This window comes from Populus nigra, chromosome 3 (assembly GCF_951802175.1).
Source record: "Populus nigra chromosome 3, ddPopNigr1.1, whole genome shotgun sequence".
Classification (NCBI taxonomy): domain Eukaryota; kingdom Viridiplantae; phylum Streptophyta; class Magnoliopsida; order Malpighiales; family Salicaceae; genus Populus; species Populus nigra.
Window position 1 is genome coordinate 2,107,202 of NC_084854.1, and position 21,062 is coordinate 2,128,263.

At 31.4% G+C, this 21,062-nt stretch overlaps 2 protein-coding genes across 4 annotated transcripts; both read right to left on the reverse strand.

Moving 5' to 3' along the window:
* Positions 1–2,760: 2,760 nt before the first annotated feature.
* LOC133688725 (uncharacterized) lies at positions 2,761–6,434 on the reverse strand. 2 transcript variants are annotated; one of them, XM_062108310.1, is made up of 6 exons: positions 6,148–6,434; positions 5,922–6,044; positions 4,113–4,369; positions 3,699–3,786; positions 3,213–3,279; positions 2,761–3,121 (listed from the first exon to the last, which is right to left on the reverse strand). In XM_062108310.1, exons 2-6 carry the CDS (start codon positions 5,975–5,977, stop codon positions 3,068–3,070), a joined length of 522 nt encoding a protein of 173 aa, XP_061964294.1. In that variant the 5' UTR covers positions 5,978–6,044; positions 6,148–6,434; the 3' UTR covers positions 2,761–3,067. The 2 variants fall into 2 exon arrangements, with proteins under 2 accessions (XP_061964294.1, XP_061964295.1); XM_062108311.1 differs by lacking the exon at positions 6,148–6,434 and having other exon boundaries at positions 4,113–4,374.
* Positions 6,435–9,123: 2,689 nt separating this feature from the next.
* On the reverse strand, positions 9,124–17,506 carry LOC133689990 (phospholipase D alpha 1-like). Of its 2 annotated transcripts, none has more exons than XM_062110117.1 (6): positions 17,365–17,506; positions 17,111–17,250; positions 12,071–12,142; positions 10,093–11,956; positions 9,524–9,958; positions 9,124–9,419 (listed from the first exon to the last, which is right to left on the reverse strand). In XM_062110117.1, the coding sequence occupies exons 2-5, from the start codon at positions 17,198–17,200 to the stop codon at positions 9,525–9,527; spliced, it is 2,460 nt and encodes an 819-aa protein (XP_061966101.1). In that variant the 5' UTR covers positions 17,201–17,250; positions 17,365–17,506; the 3' UTR covers positions 9,124–9,419; position 9,524. The 2 variants fall into 2 exon arrangements, with proteins under 2 accessions (XP_061966101.1, XP_061966102.1); XM_062110118.1 differs by having other exon boundaries at positions 17,111–17,253; positions 17,365–17,492.
* Positions 17,507–21,062: the final 3,556 nt, after the last annotated feature.

Here is a 21,062-nt window from a genome sequence, read left to right on the forward strand (position 1 = left end):
ATAACAATAAAAAAAACAACTTTCTGCCAAACAGCTGATACTGAAATCTCAATTTCCCGAAGGAGTAGTCTCTCAATGAATTTTTTCGTGCTTTAATATTTTTTTTTACTTAAAATGATTAATTTAATTTCAGGGAATTAAAATATTAACAAGCATGATTTTTTCAACGAGGAACTTTGCATGTTTGGGTTTTTACTACAAAGGCAACACTCGATATAATTTAGGATTTAAAATTTAGATTTTAAATAAAAATAAGAGATAACATTTGGTTACGGTGTAAAATAAAAAATATAAAAATAGCAGAAAACATATCTTACTATATTTTTTTTAAAAAAATACAAAATTCTAAAATTATTATAAAAACAAATTTATTTTCTATTTACTCCATCAAATATATTTTTAATTATATATATAATTTTGCTGTCATGTGGTGTTTTTAGAATAGCTTGCTTTAATTATAAAAATATATTAAAATAATATTTTTTTATTTTTTTAAAATTATTTTTAAAATCATAATATTAAAATAATTTGAAAACATAAAAAAGATATTAATTAAAATAACAAAATAAATAAAATTAAATTTTTTTAAAAAATATTTTTCAAACACAAGAACCAACACACCGAAAGAATCAAAAGTTGACCAGAAGAATCAATGGCGTCGACCCCATCTGGAGAGCATGCGAGGCTCTTTTGAAGAATATTGTCGTGGACAAATGCAAATCACAAGTGTTCAGGCCTCTTTCATCCCTATCCATCCAAAGACAACCACATGAGTTTCATACTTGTCCAAAACGTTGTTCTCCCTCTCAACCTTTTCGCTTAAGATTTAATGGTACCTGTCTGCTTGCAGAAATTGAATCCTTCGATCTTGACTCCAAAATCAAAATTATTTTCCAAATGTTAGTTACTGTTTATGAGGCGGGGCCTCCCACGATGTTTATGGACAAAAAAGCTGTGTGTCGAAGAAAAAAGAAGGAAAATTTTATTATTTTAAAAAAAAAACAGATTTTACCATCTAAAATTATTAATTTGAGAAGTTAAACAGTGAAGAGACGGGATGCCTTCCATTCCATCAAAAAAAGAAGATTAGGTTAAACAAGGGTGCTCCACACCCACTTTCTCTGCTGGAGGACATGATTTCTTGTCAAGATTCAATGTCTGCATGTGTTTGAAGAGGGCGTTTAATTTTGTTGAGTAGAAAAGCAGAGCGTTTCCACGCGCGCTCTCAATTATTAGGTCAGAGTTAGGTCAGTTATTACCTGGGAAGAAACACATGCTCATAAAACCCTGGATAATCTTTGATAATAAACCATTACAGAGAATTGTGAATCACATGGCTAATCAGAGCCATGAGACGAGGTCCATTCAGGAGGCTAAGCTACATGCAAATGGGAGTCAATAGGCAACAAGATATTTATCTTTGTTTTTTGTTTGATTATCAATGATGCAACACTCCCACGCTTGAAGATCCTAACACTGGAGAATTTAGTTTTGTTGCTCGTTATATGAGAATTGATTCTAGTTTAGATGTTCGAAAACGAGATTACCAGGTGATTATAAAATTTAAAAGATATCAGTTTAGAATGCATGCCTCTGTTCTTTATTTTGAATCATAGTTTTTACACTTGGAAAGATGATCCGGCAAGCTTCGGACTCGAAATTTGATCCGGACTTCATAAATCTTAGTTAAACTAATCCGGTTTGTAGTAGTTTAGTTAACATGATTAAATACAACTCAAATTTAGTCGAGTCAACATAGCAAAAAAAAAAAAAACTTTATCATTTTGATAAAAAAATAAAATTGATCTAATGACTCGAGATGGATATAATAATGATGCATTACATAGACAAGTAATTCATTATTTTGTGGTTCATGAATAACAAGAAGAAAATGGACCTTAAATTACCTAAAACATCCATTCTTGAGCATGCTTGTCTGAGCTTTCAACCTAATTTTTGGACAAAAACCATGTTAAAAGGCTAAAACAAAACACTTAGGTGTTTGCGAAGAAATCTGAAAATATAAAAATATAATTTTAAACGATTTGTTTTTGAATTTTAACCTATCTCAGCTTGCAGAACTTCCCATATTCCTTGAAGTTGGATCTGAAGTTTCAAATTTCTTCCCATGAAGAAAGTGTTTGGTTGGTACAAAAGCTAGCACATTGGAGCATATATACACACTTCTTATCACACCAATAATAGAATGGTCTATACGTTTCAGTCTACTAGGAGTGGAGAGTCTGCAGAAGATAAGCGATCATCAATTTTAAGAATTCTTGAAGAACACAAGGGAAGGCAGTTACAAAACAGGCCGAGAATTGGTCCAGGGCTTCATTTTTTTACCACTTAAACTAGAGTGGAATTTCTTGTTTCCCTTTTTCTTCTTTATAATCAATGTCAGAATGTGTTAATTTTTAGAGAATACGGGGGGGGGGGGGGGGGGGGGAGACGAAAAAACCTAGAGAGAAAACTTCACTTAGGGTTTCAATATAATGAGTAGTCGCATAGAGATAATTGTAATTTTGAGGTTGATGTGGTCTTCAGCCCAGATCATTATGCCACACTTTGTAAACTTGTATCAATCCTACAGTGATCTGGGATCAGGCACAATCCCTCTCCAAGAAGACCCTCTACAGAAAAAAGGCAAGTCATGAACCTGGAACAAGACTGATCATCGAAAATTAAAATCAATAATATACTGATACTGGAACAAGAACAATGCAACATTTTTCCAGTTGCAAGCAATTTATAACGTGGTTGTTCAAGAAAAAAAAGCAATCCATAAATTAGATCAAAGTTTGCCACATGAATGCTGGAGCCGTACAATGGTGATGCCTTGATAGGTTTCAGGAGAACTGTTACTAGTAAGTAATGGTTCTCTGGCAGAAGGCAGATGAGCTCGTTGAAAATACTAACAGTTATACATTTTCTTTTCTGGGCAACCCAGAAGGTTTCAAAACAACAAAAGAACAAAAATAAGCACCTGTAAATATATTTGCACTGAAGAACTATATGGGAATCAAAAGAGTAAAGAAAAAGGATCCGTAAGAATATCCAAGCTTATTCAGTCATACAAGCCTTCCTGTTCCCAGACATCAACAAGAAAATCCACCATTTCCTGGCATTTGAATCCAATGAGCAACGAGGAATAGTGAACTAGATTTCCAAATGATAAAGCAGAAACCTGGGCAGGAAGATTTTTGACTTACAGCAAGAGGGACAGGTCGAGAAAAAGGCCTGTTACTCCCAAGTAGACTCTCATAGGTGGCACTCCAACTGCAAAACATAGAGTTAAAGAACATGAATTAACAAAAAACAAAAATGAATGCCATAACATAATTGCAGACAACAAAGTGTTCTTAAAACATAAAAAACACTACTATTGCAGGGATGTTTGATAGGCAAATTCCACAAGGGTGTTGTTGCATTTGCGATAGATAAGCCTCATGTGGACATCGTATTTTGCAGGAAAAAATCAGTTCTAAGCCCTAGGATGTGGTTAACTAAAAACTTTAAAGTCAAGCAATTGTCCAAACTTGGAAATTTGTGTCCATATTTTGAAATTCAAATAGTTAACTTGGAGCATCGACCAAACAAACTAAGAAGACTTGCAAGAACATTTGGTATTTAAATGGCTCCATGCCAACCAGGTGCTTCACATATTTGAAGTATCCAAACAAGGGAAGATATTTCACCTTATCATGGGCTCCCGAACTTGAGTCCTGTTCTGAGTTTTTTTATTTCCAAGCCATTGCTGCCTTGTTTGATTCCAGAGAAGAAGACCTACAACCAATACTGCTTCTGTTATTTGGATACTTCACCTCACAGATGCATCAGTAAAGAGAATGGCGGAATGAAACGAAAAAGGAGAAAGACTTGCAAAATTCTTATATTTTACCAAGAAGAAACTCCTGAACACATACACAACAGAAAAACTCATGCAAAGACTCTAACAGCCTGTAGCCTTGTTGCAATTAATCCAAGCTCCAAGTGGAAAAACGTTAAAGTGGCATGTTAACTGAGGACTCCACAAAAGCAAACAGTTACACACAGAACAGGCAGCAGTCAGCTTAAGCATAACATTTACTCAGTTAAAGACTTGAACTTGCCACGATTAACAAATTCAGGAGGGTTGCTAGTGCTTCCAGCATTACAGCAGGGATCAAGCGACTGGTTTAATGTGCTAATTGATGAAAGGCTTCCCTGGGAATGCACTGCGCTATTCTCCATTTCACCAGCACTAGTGCTCCAGAAATCGTCCGATATGCTAGAATTTTTTATGAATCGTTCTTGAACTCTCAGTCCCTTTGATGTTGCATCAGCCTCACTAATGGTGGGGGGTTTAGCACAGCATCCAAAACAACCTCTGCTCTGTTACAAATCAGGTTTCACCACAGATTTGATTAGCACCAACTATCAACAATTTGATGCTCAAATATTTCAGCAGAGGTAAAAAACATTGAAGCACCGAAAATGGAAGAAATGTGAGAGGATTATAAATGAACCATCCCCTCCCTAACAAGCAATATACAGAAGACAACCTTCACCAATTTTTTTAAGAAATCAGTTTCAGAGTTGCAAGTGTATCACCCAATAGGGGTCAATAATTCACTCGAAGTATAAGCAAAGCTTCATGGGATAAATAGCAATCAGAAAGGGAGGACTAGTCAAGCTACAAAGGATAATGTGCAATTGCTGCAAATTGATTGGCAGAAAAGAGCAATGCCATCAAATTGTTTTAATTGTTCACCTGATGGTGAGCACAAATACCAAGCCAGGTAGAATTCTAAAAACAATAAAACTTTTGTATTTGAAATGCACGACCATTGATCTTGCAAACCCAGTAACATATATATTGCAATAAAATTGAATCAACACAACAACTTGCAATATACAAAGTACCATTCAGCATTTATAAAAACCTGTCAGGATAGAAAGCTCTCAACATCATAATTTCCTAATTCCTTTTCTGAAACCAAAAAAAAAGGAGAAAAAGAAAAAGAAATCACAGATATAGAAATGTACTCAATTCCATTAAAACAAACATCCATTAAAACAAACAGAGATCATTCATCAGAAAAGATGCAAATTTAACCACTCACATGCCCTTGATACAATATCAGTTCACGCCATTCCTAAACATAGAATATGAGTGTACTGCTAATAATACAAGCTACGCGTTCTTTAAAATTAAATCATCAGTTCATTTCTTAGCTAATACCCAAACAAAACAAACAGATAAAAGAAACAATGAAAAAAATCTCCTTACACTGAAAACAAACTTGCATTTTCTCTTAAACGATTTCATCCCCAAAAGCAATAGAGCCCGAAAACAAGCTCCGGAAAACAATACAAATGAACAAAAAGGTTTCTTCCCGAAGCTTTTCCCAGTTTGAGTCAAGAAAGAACACCTAGAATACATACCTCCTACAAGGAAAAAAAAATCCTATTCAAAAGAATAAACCTATGTATAGTATATCCAATTAGCCATTACTTCAAGGAAAGAATGGCAAATCAGAAAAACCAATACAGGATTCTCTTGTTCACTCCACATAAAGCTGGCTTACAAGACAAGCAAACACAAGAACATGAGATTCCAAATCTTAGAAAAAAGACAACTTAAACCACACAAAGAAACCTTAAAATCCTTCTATTCAACACAGTATTCAAAAAAAGCAACTACCCCATCAATCGTGTCAATTTTTAAAAAAAAAACTTCAGCTTTTACTAATAAACACAGTATTCAACAGTTTTTTTTTTCATTTAATTTTCTTGAAAGTCTTCAAGAAAACTGAATTTCTCCATAAGTAAACAAAATAGATGTAACGTGTAACAAAAAACCAAATTTTTGCAAAAAGTGAAAAAAAAAATTCACAAGTAAACAACAGGCCCTGTATTAAGGGAATCAAAAAGCTTACCCCATGCATGCAAAAAGATGAGAGATCCAGGGAGGAAGGAGTCCACACAATTGCATTTACAAGCGTGACAAGATATATTTTTGCAGAGAAAAACTAAATCCAGGAAGTAGAGGAATATCAATCCTGCACTCAAAATTAAAAATAAAACCAAATCAATAATCATAACAAAAAAAAAACTGATCTGAACATTAACATGACATGAAAAAGGTGGGTGTTTTACGATTACCTAAAAAATGACATGATTGAATTAGATAAGGATAATTGATTGATGGGTTTTACTCTCCTTCCTGGAAGAAATCGACCACCCTCTGGTTAGTGATTCGACCAAAGGGCTCTCTGTCTATGCCTCTGTTTCTTCTTCTTCTACTACTACTTTGTTTTTCCCCTAGAAAAAAACAATTATGAACGGATTATTATTTTTTATTTTTGTAAAAAGAGGGCTGGTTTTAACTTTTAAGCACCGTTTAGATTTTGAGGATTTAAGGGGGTCCCCAGTTGAGATGCTGCTAATCGGCTGCTACTCCATGCAGCAAGCAATCCCGTATTGTATTATTTATCGTTTAATTGTGTTTTTTAATTCTTTTATATATATTTTTGAATTTTAATTATTATTTTTATATTTTTAGATTATTTAAATATACTGATATAAAAATTTAAAAAATATTATTTTAAAATATTTTAAAAAAATACTTAAAAAATAATTTCAATCTCCTTTTCAAACAAGTTTGAAGAATGTCTTCTTTGGTTAGGTAGAAAAATTGTCTTATTTGGTTAGGTAGAAAAAGTGTTGTTGCAAAATTTATTTTTTAAAAAAATAAAAAAATTATTATTTTATTTTTAAATAAAATTATATTTTAATAAAATTATAGCTTAACTCGTTAAATTAATTAGATTTAATCAAATTAATTTTTATATAATTTAATTTAAAATCTAGTTTGAAATAGATAAATTCATTTGTCACGTAAAATAAAATAATGATAATTCAATAAAAATTGATGAAAAATAAAATAAATTTTAGAGGTTAGGATGGCATTGTTTCATGTAGTATAATAGGATTATCAATTGGAGATTGCAGCTAATTTATATGCAAAAAAATAAAAATAAAAATATTATTTTAAAGGTAAGTTTCGTATGTGATATAATTTTGATGATGTTAACTTTATCACTAAGATTTTTGACAAATATTTACCTATATGATACCACTTGTGAATTTATGTTGATATTGGCTCTTAATATAATCAATTCAAATGTTAACCTCATTGTTATAAGCTATAGTTTTTAGATTTGGTTTGGTGGTTGGTCCAGTTTTAATATCTGGATTTTAAGTTTTAATCAGGTTATTTTTTTAAAATTAAAACGACATCATTTTAGTAAAAAAACAAAAGTTAATGGGTTGCAGCCCGGTTTTTTACCAGGTCTTGTCGGGTCATACTGGATTTTTTCTTGCCCTGTTTTTTTTCCAATCTGGCCCAATTCCAACCCCAGATCGGTCTAGTCCCGGATCGATCCGCCAGACCGGACCGGGTTCTAAAACTATAACACAGGCTTTCATTCTCACTACATTCAATGGGCAATTCCATTATATTCTATTCTTTAACACAAAAAATGTTTTTTTTCTTTATGTTTGTTTCTTATAGAAAAATTGTTAGCTAAAATATTTTGTCATTAATCTTTAAACTTAGTTTATCTAATAAAAGAATATTTACAATTTATAAAACTCTAAAATATTTTATGGATAATATTCAATTATCAATATCATTATCTTATCACTATGATACATTATCATCGTTCTATTAACTTATTTTTTTCAACTATTAGCATCAAATGCCGTAAAATGGCATGAAAAATTTAAGGGAAACTTCACTTTGGTGCTAAACCTATATATCTAATCACAATAAGTCCTAAAACTATAAATTTTATCAATTAGATCCTAATATTCCTTACAAGTCTCAATTGGATACTTTTATTAAATTTTTAAGATTTTAATCCTAATGTGCATATTTTAATAATTCACTAGAATGATCTCGATTCAAAGAAAATTCACAGAAAAGTTTATAAGAACTAAAATTTTCAATTAATTAAGTTTATTTTTTTTTCATAATCAGTTTAAATATTTTAAATATTTTTTTACACTATCAGTTTATTTATTTTTCCCATAATCAGTTCCAATACACCACTCATGAGCTCAATCTAATTATATATATAATCCCTAAAAATGCTATCAATTTCCATTGTCAATTAGATTTGAACATCCTGCTTTTCCATGTGGGGTTTACAATTAGTGGATTCATCATTCATTAATCACAAGTGGATACCTTTCTTCTCTCTTTCTTCTTTTCTTGTTATTAATGAGATTTAATACGAGAAAAGTGATGCCCCACCAGACACTATAATCAAAAGTGATATATTATTGTTATTAATTATATTATGACCCAACAAGTTAATTAGAAAGAATTGACTCATTTAAACTGAATTTTTTTTTTAAAAAAATAACATCATTTTTATTGATTTATATTAATTTAATTTAACTCACTCAATTCATAATCCGATAACTAACCATGTTTGATTTTTATCACTTCATTACAAAACATCATCAAAGAGAGCGATGAGATTAGCAAGAAACTTAGAATTTGTAGTGAACAAAATTTCATCTCATTGAATATGTTAATACACCCTTTTAGTTTTGCCCTAGGTGATCAGGATTTTTTGTTTCACTCATAACCTGGCCAGTGGAAAATTGTGAAAAAAGGGTATTTTTTTTTCCAAGGTGTTAAATGTACCTTGCCTGAATGAACTTGTGGCCCTAGCACTAGCAGGGACCTCATGGCTTCAGGGCCTGTTTGTTTAAGGTCAATGATAAACCATGACCCTATCTATCACGACAAGACATTTTTCTATGAAACTAAGCTGTATGAATGTGGCTTCTGGGCCAGTAACATAGTATTTTCTGCACCTTCACATGTAATAATAGTACAAGTACCGAGGTCCAGACAGTGCCAACATGAAGAGAGACCCACCAGGACAATAACAGTGCAGGAAGAATAATGTTACTACAGTGATGATGGAGGTAGTGCTGCTAGAAGTGGAAGAGGGAGGGCATGGCAAGCATCACTGTTCACTGCCATTATAACTTGTAAACAGTTGCATTTGCCAAATTGAAGTCATGGCAAATAGCTGCTCAAGCAACGTATTCTCATTCAACAGAGAAGCAATGTAAAAGCATGTTGTAATTAATCTAAGAGAAGAATAATCATTAGCAGAGTTACATCTATAGGTTCTTTAACATTAACACACCATATAGGTCACGCATTTGACAGGGATTTTACATTGTCAAGAATTTATGTTGAAGTTCTTGAGTTTTTTGTTCTCTGTACTAGATAAATCATAAACTGGAAGACGTTATTGGCAGAAAAACAAAAAATGATTTTCAAGTCCCCCCCCCCCCTTTTTTTTTGCGTGTGTGTACATTCCTGAGCAAGAGAAATTATCACCAATATTCTGCAAGATGAAACGTAGACAGATTCAGAACAAGAAGGAAATATTGCAATGCCTCTGGGGAGATGTTATAACTATATGAAAATGTGATTGATTTTATAACGTACCCTAGGTGGTGAGGATTGGAGGGAAGTAGTCAGATTTGGTGCCCAGGACATTAGCCTTGGTGTCAGGGAAATGATTAACCCCTGGTAAAGTTGTAACAATTCCATTGTTACCAACTTGAATGGGATACCTGAGCAGGTGAGACATCAGATCCTGTTCGAGAGTTTCGCTGGCGTATTTCTCCCAGTTTTCATTGGCAACTTGATTCACTAGCTGGATACATGGAACACTTTCAGGGTGTTGGAAGGTAGGGTCAAGCATTCCAAGGTGCTCATACCATAATGCCATTCGAAAACCGTATATCTGACCCCTTGCTGGCTGGCTAGTTGCCAAATGATGTGGTTGGTATCCTCCCATTGCAATCTCAGAATCTCGAGACCCATCCATTGATCTCTGGTTGATGTTTGCCGATCCAATGATTATATACTCATCATCAACTGAAAAGGCAACATGATTATGGAGTTAAATCCTATTTCCATTTGTTGTCACTAAAGGAATGACATTAGCACAGATCCTTGCTAAATTTAACACAATGGAAGATGCAAGAATAAGTTCATAACTCATGACTTACCGATCATCATCTTTGCATGAACGTAGATCATGAAGCGACGAGCCTGCTGAGCTCTACTATAATCAGTATCAGGCTCTGGTACCTCTGGAGGTGCATATTCTCCAATTTTCTTAGTCTCTCGGTTTCCAAGGCAGAAAAATGCCAAATACTCCCTAGGATCTGTGTTGAGCCCCTTTTTCACGAGTGCTTCAGTGATGTCAGAATACATCATGTCCATTGTTCTTCTCTGCCAATCTAATATTGCTTGGACAGAGCCACTCTCAGGTAGACCTTCTGGCCACATTGGGATCACAATATAGACAGTGAACCTTTCTCCTGCCTCAATCTTGCTGACTATCTTAAGTGATAGTTCCTTTGGAATAAGATGCAAGGCAGCGATATCCGGGACATTGATATCTGTTGACTTCCAGCCAAATGAGCTTCCAAGGAAATACTGATTTTCGATGTAAATAAAATTCCTGGCCCTCCTAATGGCATTGATATAAGCATCTTGAATGCTTCGGTCAATGACGCTGTTCTTCCCACTAACAAGGCCTGCTGCAGCTGCTTTGTCAGGTTTCTGTGGAAAGCCAACAACAGCTCCATCATCAATAGAACGGAATAGCTGAACATTCCATGTTTCAGTGTCATTTGGCTGCAACACTGGCAATGGGCGAACTGTAGTTGCTTCAAGCTGTTTTTGTGAGATTAGAAGTTTATCCCCAACTTGCTTCGTCCACCTTTGCTCAAAATTGTAAAGGACATCCCATGCCACAGGACCCTCTAATTTGCAATGAATATCATGCCAAGGTTCTCTTGGACCACCTTTCTTGATTGAGGAGCCTGTAAAGTTAGGCTGGTGGAAATCATCATAATGGACTGAGTCCAGAGTCTTGAATAAGGGATGGTCTTGTGTATCATACCTCCCATCACAAAGATCAATGCCTCCAATGAAACTCACAATCCCCCTCTTTCCAGATACAGTATCAAGCATTTCGGAATCAACAACTACTGTCTTTTGGTGGTGAGTAAACATGGTGGAGACTTGAAAGCCCTGAATCATGCTTCTGCCAACATCGGGATTGCGAGGGCACAAAATGCAATGCACCTTGGAGCCCCTGAAGTACTTTTCAGTTTCTTCATCGTGGGTTGCCATGAGTCCATCCTTCTTAAAATCCAAAACAGAAGTTCGGTCATCCCAAACAAGCATAAGAACTGTCACACCTTCTTCAGCCTTTTTTTTAAGCAGCTCCCCGAGTTTAAGTTCACCTCCCGGTTTTCGTCTATTGGGATCCCTTATCAAGGTAATTTCAGTATACACAGACCATCCAGTTATGTAAATTAGGTGTTTTGCATGGCTTATGGCATCAAAGATGTCCTCCCAGCATCTGTGAGCTTCATAAAGCTTTCCTGCCAAAGAAATCTTTGGGGAAAAACTGTCTGGAACATGAGCATCTTGATATAAAGTAACCCGGCAACCTTGTCGTTGATTGAAGAACACGTAGGGAACACCCTCGTATTGCGGACTTTTGATTCCCTGAGACCAATGTCTGTCTTGGTTAACATCAAAGAATTGCAGCTTGATGTGGACTCTAGAACCTCCTGGTATAGGTTTACGATCTTCATCCTCTATCTCAACCCATCGTTCGAGTATGTTCCCGTTAGTGATATCCTCAACTGGAAGATAAGCTCTTCCAATCAATGTTGCCCCAATAGCGTCGTCATCTTTGATTGTGAATACAACATGTGAGATTGAATGGGCACAGTATATGTGGAAGGACTCATTCCACCGGGGATTATGAGGCTCATTTCCTACCATTCTGGTCCTTGCAACTCTTGCCTTGTCCAAATCTACTGTTGCATAGAGTCTAGAACCAACAACATTCTGTTCCAAATATTACAACAACGTAGAAAACATAAGATTTAATGCATAGCAAAAGTCAACTAAGAAATCTCTGAAAAACTGAAGCTGTTTTGCTGCAAAACAAGAAAGGAATACCTCCGATAGGCAAGACATTGATCTTTTTACATTGGCTAGACATCGCTTCCCAAACTTCAGAAATCCCTCCGTCTCCAGATTTTAAGAACACAAAGCATAATGGTGGGAGGAGTTAGTGTCAAAAGATACTAGGTACAATAGATTATTAGCGAGTTCATGTTCTAAATCTATAATAATGTGATAACAAATTTCATCATCTATCCAATAACTGGCTAGGAAGTTAAATTTCTCATGCAAACATCCTGACTATATAAAACATGCAGATGTTTCAAAGGCTTTTTCATATAAGAAACCTGAAATGAGAACTGATGCATGACTTCTGATGTCCTTCAGCACTCATTTCCTGAACTAAAGTTACACAACTGAGAACCCATCTAGAATTTCAAAAGCCACCAACCCCTCTCCGATCTTTCGATTCAGATTATTAAAATGTTGCAAGTAGAGCAGCCTAGTTAACTGAACTAACTCAGTAACCGGCTTCAAAGCAGTGAAAAGTAACATGGCAATAATAGCAATGAAGATCAAGAATTTCAGGAGAATTTTCTCATTGCCAATCACTTACTCAAACTAGACATGAATTCAAAACACTCTGTCCATTGACAAAAATCTCAATTAAAGCAAATGAAATGCACTCCATTCTGTAAATCAAAGTTGTACTGCCTCTAATCAGCTCCTAGTTTATGGAATGAAAGAGAAAACAATGAGCAACTCAGTATTCTATCTCTTTTCATTATATTCCTATCCAAGTGAAGAACATGGGAGGGCTAATGAATTTTAAGGAGAAGCAACACTGCAATTGTTTCACATCAGCATCAAGAACCTCATTCAGCCTAATTGCGTTTATTTCAAGTTCTATTAATTTAGTAGCATGTAAGTTTTATATGACACCCCACTAAAAAAATAATAATAATCTATAACATATAAAGGAACCGAGAAGAAAAGCTTATGTATGAACAAAATTATTTCTAGATTTTGTAATAAGCTATATTTATAATAAGGTTGAATGAGTACTGCAGCTTAAATTCATATAAATTTGGATAATTTTTTCTATATCCATCTACATCATTTAATCTTTTTTAGGGCTAATTCATTTATAATCATCCATACTCATTTATAATGGTAGCTAGGTAAATGGCTATTGATGGATAGAAAGAAATTGGAGAAAGCTTTAGGCTTTCCTTTGGGTTTAGACTAGGTTTTATTCCTTTAATTAACTTGGCTTCTTCGTCTCTCATCTACCTGGGCACCAGCCTGCTTCATTGGAAATTGATGCCTCCTAGGTCTATTAAGATTTAGCAATTCACTAGAATGGTGACCGCGCTACACTGTCTATCTCTTTTATTTTTCCAGTAACGTATTTAGGTATTATAAACGTGTATTTTTCTAATAACTTGGGTGTTATTGTCCTGACTACTTTATTTGAATCATATATATATATATATATATATATATATATATATATATATATATATATTAAAAAAAAACAACGATACAAACAAGAAATATATATATCATAAAAAATAAATATTTAATTTACAAAAAATAAAAATAAAATATTGATAAATCCTACTAACTTCTTAAAAAATTAAACACATTCAATATAATTAAAACATAATTAATATTTAAAAATGTTAAATAAGCCAAAAAAATTCAAGGAAAGATGTACTAATTAAAACATAAATTTTAAAAAAAACATATGAAAAAGTATTAATAAAAAGATGAAAATTACAAAAAAAAAAGGAACAAAAAATTGACATCAGGCGTTGTGGGTCTAGGAAACCAAGCCAAACGCCTGGCCCATAAAAAAATGACGCGTCGTTTATAATTCCTCAAATTTCAACCATCGTGGTGGCCAAAAAAACAAGATTCCAAAATACCTATTTTCAAGCTAATTTTTAACCAATTGCCTTCAAAAACACAAAAAAACCGCCTTTGAACAAAAAAGTTTCCCAAACTCAAATATGTTTTTTTAGGTGCATCCAAGGTAAAGAATAAAAACATAATCTTAACTTCTCTCATTATATGAACCATTTGACATAAAACTTAACCGTTTAGCGACCAAAATTGTCTCCAACAGAAACTTTCTCTCACTACACTGGAATTAAATAATTCCTTTTCTCTCTTCTCCACCAAAATAAAAAACAAAAAAAAAGAGAAAAATAAGGTTTGGTATCAAAATTGAATTTTTTAAATTAAAGGGATTAGTTACCGAATAGCTAAAAAATATAGAGGACTAAAATGAACTTGTCAAATAAATTTCAAAGCTACCACCAATTTTACCTATTCTTTTCACTCAATTTCTCTATTTTTCAATTCAATCCTACCTCCCAAAACAATATGCAATTGGATGCTAATTTGGACTTAAAAAAAGCTATTATGCAAAATAAAAGTCCAAGGATCAAATAAAAAATAATTAAAAATACATTATTAAAATCCATGGTAATATATGAGAGAATGAACAGTAAAATAACTACAATACAACATCTATTTTAGTTTATATTTTAATGCTAAGTTTGAGACTCTCGACTTTAATATTTCAAGCACTCTGAGATTCTGTCAACTCGCCCTCAAACAAGATTGAGTGTCAATCAAGTAAAAGTAGAGTTAACTTGCAGCCCAATTAAGATTCGTTGATTCTTTTTATATAAAAATTTCAAAACAACATTTTAATCTTTTTAAAAAAATTGGATTGACTCAAGATAACCCGTCCACTTGTAATCCGAGCCTTAAACCAGGTCAATTTTCAAGTCAGATTAAATAATTATGATTCTAGATTTCTACATGTTTGTTAAAAATTATTGGAAGCTTAAATAGTCCTATATCTGCGGGGCTTAGACATTTATTTCATATATACATATTATTGTCTCAAATATCATAACACCATGCATTTTGGTATGTGATTTTATATTTTTAGTATTAAGTTATAATTTAGCCTAGATAATTTTGTTTTTATGCTTTTTTTTTATTGCAAAATAGATGTGTTCGTTCAATTAATATCATGCCACCAATTTAGAAGAACCACTGCATTGCTTTCTATAAGATGTTCCACTTGTTTGTTAGAATTTTGTTTTTTAAAGTAGTTTTTATAAAAAGTAAGTTATTTTTTGATGTTCGGTATTGTCATAAAAAATAAATTAGAAAATAATTTTCAGTATTTAACTATGTCATGGAAAATAAGCTGAAAAATAATTTTTAATAATTTAATTTTTTTTCAAGTTTATTAAGATAATAGAGATCAAATCTGATAGATAAAAAATTAAAAGATATTGAATTTGAAAAAAAAAATCACTTTCATAAATTATTTTAAATAAAAAAAATAACAATAAAAATAACGAAGGCAAGTTTGATAGATAAAAAAGTTGAAAGATAATTAAATTGAAAACAAATTCTAGTTTCATAAATTATTTCAAATAAAATAAATAGTAATAAGAAAATAGAGACCAAATATGATAGATATAAAATTTCAATTAAGAAAATGATAAGAGAAAAACAAATAATAGTCAAAAGAATGAAGATCAAAGTTGATATAAAAATCAAATTAAATCAAATTTTAAGGGAAGAAATTGAAAAAAAAATAAAAAAAGGATTCAAAATAAAATATATAACAATAAAAAGAATGAAGATCAAATTTGATATAATCAACAAATAATAAGATATTTTTTTATTTTTTTTGCAACTTATAAAAAGTATTTTCTGCCCAAAATAAAAAGAAAATATTTTTCTGAAAATCAAGTCAAATTTTTCTAGAAATCAAAACAAAATATGTAGCAATCAAAAGATTGGAGATCAAATTTGATATAATCAATAAAAAACAAGATATTTTTAAATTTTTAACAACATATAAAAAGTATTTTCTATCTTAAATAAAAGAAAAACACTTTTCTAAAAATCAAGTTAAATTTTTCTTTGACTAGAAAATACTTTTTATTAATTAGTTTTTTTAATGATAAATAAATACTAAAAAATTTAAAAATTACTTTCCATAAAATAAATAGTCCTTAGTATCATCAAAGTTTATATTCAAACATTGGTTCCTTCAATATGATTTTCTTCAAAAAAACTAAATTCATCTCTTTATTTGGTTCATATTTCAGGATTGGATTGATAATGAGGTTAAATCTATTTGAAGCTAAGGTTGCACCGCAATTGTGTTTTAAAAATATTTTAAAAAAATTTTAAATTTTTTTAATTTTTAAAAATTAAAAAAATATTATTTTAATATATTTCTAAATAAAAAATATTTTAAAAAATAATTATTAATAAATACTTTTAATCTAAGATTTGAAGCTAAAAGCATACTTAACGATTGGCCCAACTTCCTTGCACGAGCACAGCTACAGCATAGCTGGGCCATGGCATCATTAGATTTTGATAAAAAATTTATTTTCGTCCTAAAATTTTTAGCCTGTGTATATATATATATATATACTCTTGAATTTAAGGTTTATTTAATAGAAAATATGCATTTTCCCCTCCAAATAATTATTTATTATCATTTAACCATTATTTATTTATTTTATTTTCAAATACATCCTAGCTGTAGCTGATTATACCTAAATCTTTTTTTTCACGCTTTTTACATATATAAATATAATCTCTTAATATAAAAGTTAAATATAACTTAATTCAGTAAATAAATAAATTGAATTTAGTTCAATGTTTTTAAATTTGACATAGAAAAACATTGTTGACAATTTTTTTCATTCTAGTCCTAAATAATTAAAAACTTATTTAAAAAAAATGCATTTTACCCCCTCCAAAGAATTACTTATTATTATCCAACCATTATCTGTTTATTTTATTATCAAATAAATCCTAACATGTTTTCTATATATCCAAGATCCTATTTTAGCCTCGCCCTCCTCCTCAAATATAATTACTTCATCAAGTAAATCAAAAGAGACTTTAATCTAATGGTTTTAAATTTAACACAGAAAATCAATATTTATTTCATAAAGCTAATTAACAAGGAAAAACAAAAAATGCTAAGAACTTCAAAAACCTTACAGCTTCAAATGGCATATATATATATATACTTACCTTCAACAAACTGAATCCACATCCATATTGCAGATTATCAACCCCATACACTGTTACATCAAGTGTCCCATGAAGCAATCGTTGCGTCATTTTCACCTTTTCCCCTCTCAAGAATCACTCAAGCACAAGAACTTGTGTGCCTGCTAAACCAAGAACAAGAGCATGGTTAGGGTTAATCAGGCCAACCACTTCAAGAAACAAGTCTAGAGAAACAGAGATCTGTAATTACTGCAATGTTAAAGACTAGGCAATACCTGGAGATGGATGGAATCTATCACAGCCCTTGAAGAAAAAACTGAAGGAAATGCTTATAACAGAAGGAAGGGTTTGGAAAATATATAGGGAGACAGGAAGCTTAAAGGAATCTTGTGCATTCCTAGGAGGCAATGGGAAGGAAGAGATATATGTTTCTCAAATAGGCAAATATGGATTTCAAGTTAGAATCAATGCCAGCCTTTGTCTGTTAATGAAGCAAGGCATTCTGCTACAATACGGGTCCCTATCTTAGATTATTTACTTGATGAAACTTCAGGCATATAGCTAGCTCGAAGATAGATGACAAGCTTTCACCAAACAAGAATCAATGAATATTCACATCAACAAATAGAAATAAAGTTTCATGTAATTAATAAACCCACACCATTTTTTATAAAGGGATATTAGAAAAAATTATTAATACTTCTTGGATTTTTGGGCAGCTAGGTTTTTTTCGTGCGATATAGAATTTACTATAAATATATACCATGTAAGCATATTGTTGAACCATGTTAAATCTTGTGTTTTTTCTAATTTTTTTTTTAAAATTAAATAATATTGTTTTGATAAAAAAAAATTTAACAAGTTTAGTGTCATGTTTAGACTAGGTCAAGTTTAAGTTGGTCACGTCAGTTAATAACTTGAGTTTTTAATTGAATGAGCTGAGTTTTTATTATTATTTTTTTTTCTTCACTCCGACTAGTCTAAGCCCTAAAACAACCCATCAAGTTAATTTAAATTTTACAACTATGATCATAAAAATATTTTTTTAGCTGATTTTTTCATTTCAAGATTAAATATTTTTTGTTGGAATTTTAAACTTGTGATATATACAAAAAACTTTCTCATCAATCAAAACTAAATGTTTTTTTATGTAAATAATCTTAAAATTATATCTATTTCGATTTGGTTCAATATTTAAACAAATAAATTTCTCTATATAAATACCAGTTTTAAGGTTTAATCTCTCAAAACTTAAACAAAGAAAACAAACTCTCTTGTCCACTAAACATAATCTTCAGGATTAGATTCTCATATATATAATTTATAAGTGTATGGAATTGCAGTTTCTTTCACGTTTTTGTGCTTTTTTTTTAAAAAAAAAAACTTCTTATTATTCATGAGTGGGTTTCGAAAATTGGGCTTATAATATAAACACAGCTTTTAGATGTGGTCCGCCATAACCAAGCTTACATGGAAGGAGACTGCTAGGATCGGTCCAATTACTTAGACTGGGCCACAAAAAAAAACCATGGGTTTCACTAATATTCTTTATAAATATAGAAATGGCAATATAAATTGATGGTTTTCTTAAAGGGCATGGCAACAAAAAATATTGATCAATTGATCGCCAAAATTAGTACTCTAATTCAACAAAAGAAGTAGATTAGATCATAGTTATTCAACTATGTCCGGCTTAATAGATTGATTTAGAATCTCACTCGAGATAAATTTTAATTTAAATAAAAAAATATGTTAATTCAAGCAAATTTGATAATTTAATAGGTTTATTTATAGTTAAATTGACATCAAATCCGATTTAAATTTAATTGGATCAATATTGAGAGGTTTTAAAAAATAATATTTTAAAAAAATCAGAATGGATTCGTTGACCCGAGTTAGGTAAGTGATCCAATAAACCGAAGCTAAGTTTTACAACTGTAAACCATATCATTGATTTGTTAATTGAAGCAGACATTAGTTTCCTCTTGAACATGCTTAGCCATAATGTTTGACAATATTCGCCAGCAAATCCAACAAGTTCCAACCACGCCATTTTTATTTTATTTTTAATCATTTATAAAGACACACTTATAACTACAAGACCAAGAAGAGGACTTGGTCCCCTCCCACAAATTAATTAATTTATTTATTAAACTACTGGCTGCACCGATTCTTAATGCCAATTAATCAACTCCCAGCTGAATTAATTAAACCAGCGGCTGCTGCTGCTGCTGCTGCTGCTGCTGCAATCCATTCCTTCGGCCGGCATGCATGGCTAGGTGCAATAAAGTCATGCCACATTGTTCAAGTGCGATGGGTGCTTGTAGAGCTGAAACAATTTCATTCTAATCCTAATAATACCTAGTGTTTAAGTCATAGATTTGCAGTCATCGAGTCCGAATATTGGAATTTTTAAAGATTTTTTTATTTAATTACGTCAAGGTGCTGGGAGGATGTCTTAAGATTGCTTCTGTATATAGACATAAATGTAAACTACCACTGCAACATTTAATAGTTTTATTGATGGAGAATTTTTTTGTCGGCATAAGATATATATTTTATTAGTAATTAATTTACCAATGAAATCACCAATAAAAATATTCCGTTGATGAATCTTTCATTGATTATTTCCTGTCCGTCGGTAAATCCGTTGGTAATACAAAAAATATTATTACCGACAGAATTACTGACGGAACAGACGCGTCGGTAATAATATTTTTTTATTACCAACAGATTTACCGAGGGATATACCAACGAAAATTCCATCGGTAATTCCGTCAGTAATTATTTAAAAACATTTTAAAAAAATTCGTTTTATAAAATAATTAAATTAACATAAATCAACACTCTATAATATATGCTCAAAATGCTTAGAAAAAAATAAGAAAATCAACTCAAACAAATTTGCAACAAAAAAATAAAACAAAAAAATAAATTCAACAAAAAAAATTCATATGAAAAAAATGAAGTTGCAATTGCTAAAAATTTAAAAACCCTATAAATAAATCAACTAAAAATTGATCTCATATGAAAAAAAAAACAACAATATTTATACAATTATTAAGAACAAAAACAATAAAAAATAAAATAAAAAACAAATATAGAGAAAAAATCATGAAAAAAAAAGAAAAAAAAAATCTTACCTTAATGTAGTTGCAAGTGAAGCTAAGGAGAGAAAAAAATTTCGTAAAGCATATTAATTAAAAAAAACTAAAAGGATAAAAGAAGAAATAAGAAGAAGGCACACCCGAGCATGGAAGAAAAGAGAAGGAGATGAAGAGAGAAAAAAAAATAGATATTAATGTTTTTTACATATAGTGAAGAAGAAGAAGAAGTAGAAGAAGAATAAGAATAAGAAATGAGTCTGTCTTTTGTGAAATAAGAGGATTCAGGCTTTTTATTGGTACGCGTTAGCAACGGATTTATCGATGGATAATTGAATATTAATATTTTTTAATTATTTTATCGGTAATTTCATCGGTAATATTTAATTTAAATTTTTAATTTTGTAAAAAGTTTTCAGAAACTGCCAACAATTACCAACGATTTTTCAATCCGTCAGTGATTTTGTCCTTAAAGAACAACAATTAACAGTGCAATTGGAAAGTGAACAGTTTTGGAGCTCTTTGAAAAATACTGACGGAAAATTCCGTCGGTGATTCCCTTTGTAATTGACATGATGAACAGTGTTCACAGTTTACCAATGAATTTACTGACGGATTTTATCGACAGAATAAATTTCGTCGGTAATTTCGTTGGTAAAAATGACACGTCATCATTTTATTTTTTTAATTTTTTTCTACTGTAATTCCCTCGGTATATACCGAGGGAATATTTCCATCAGTAAAATTCATCATAAATTTATTGATGGAAATATTCCCCGGTATTTCCATATATATATATATATATATATATATATATATATATATATATATATATATATATTTCACCATCAAAATCAAGAGAAGATGAA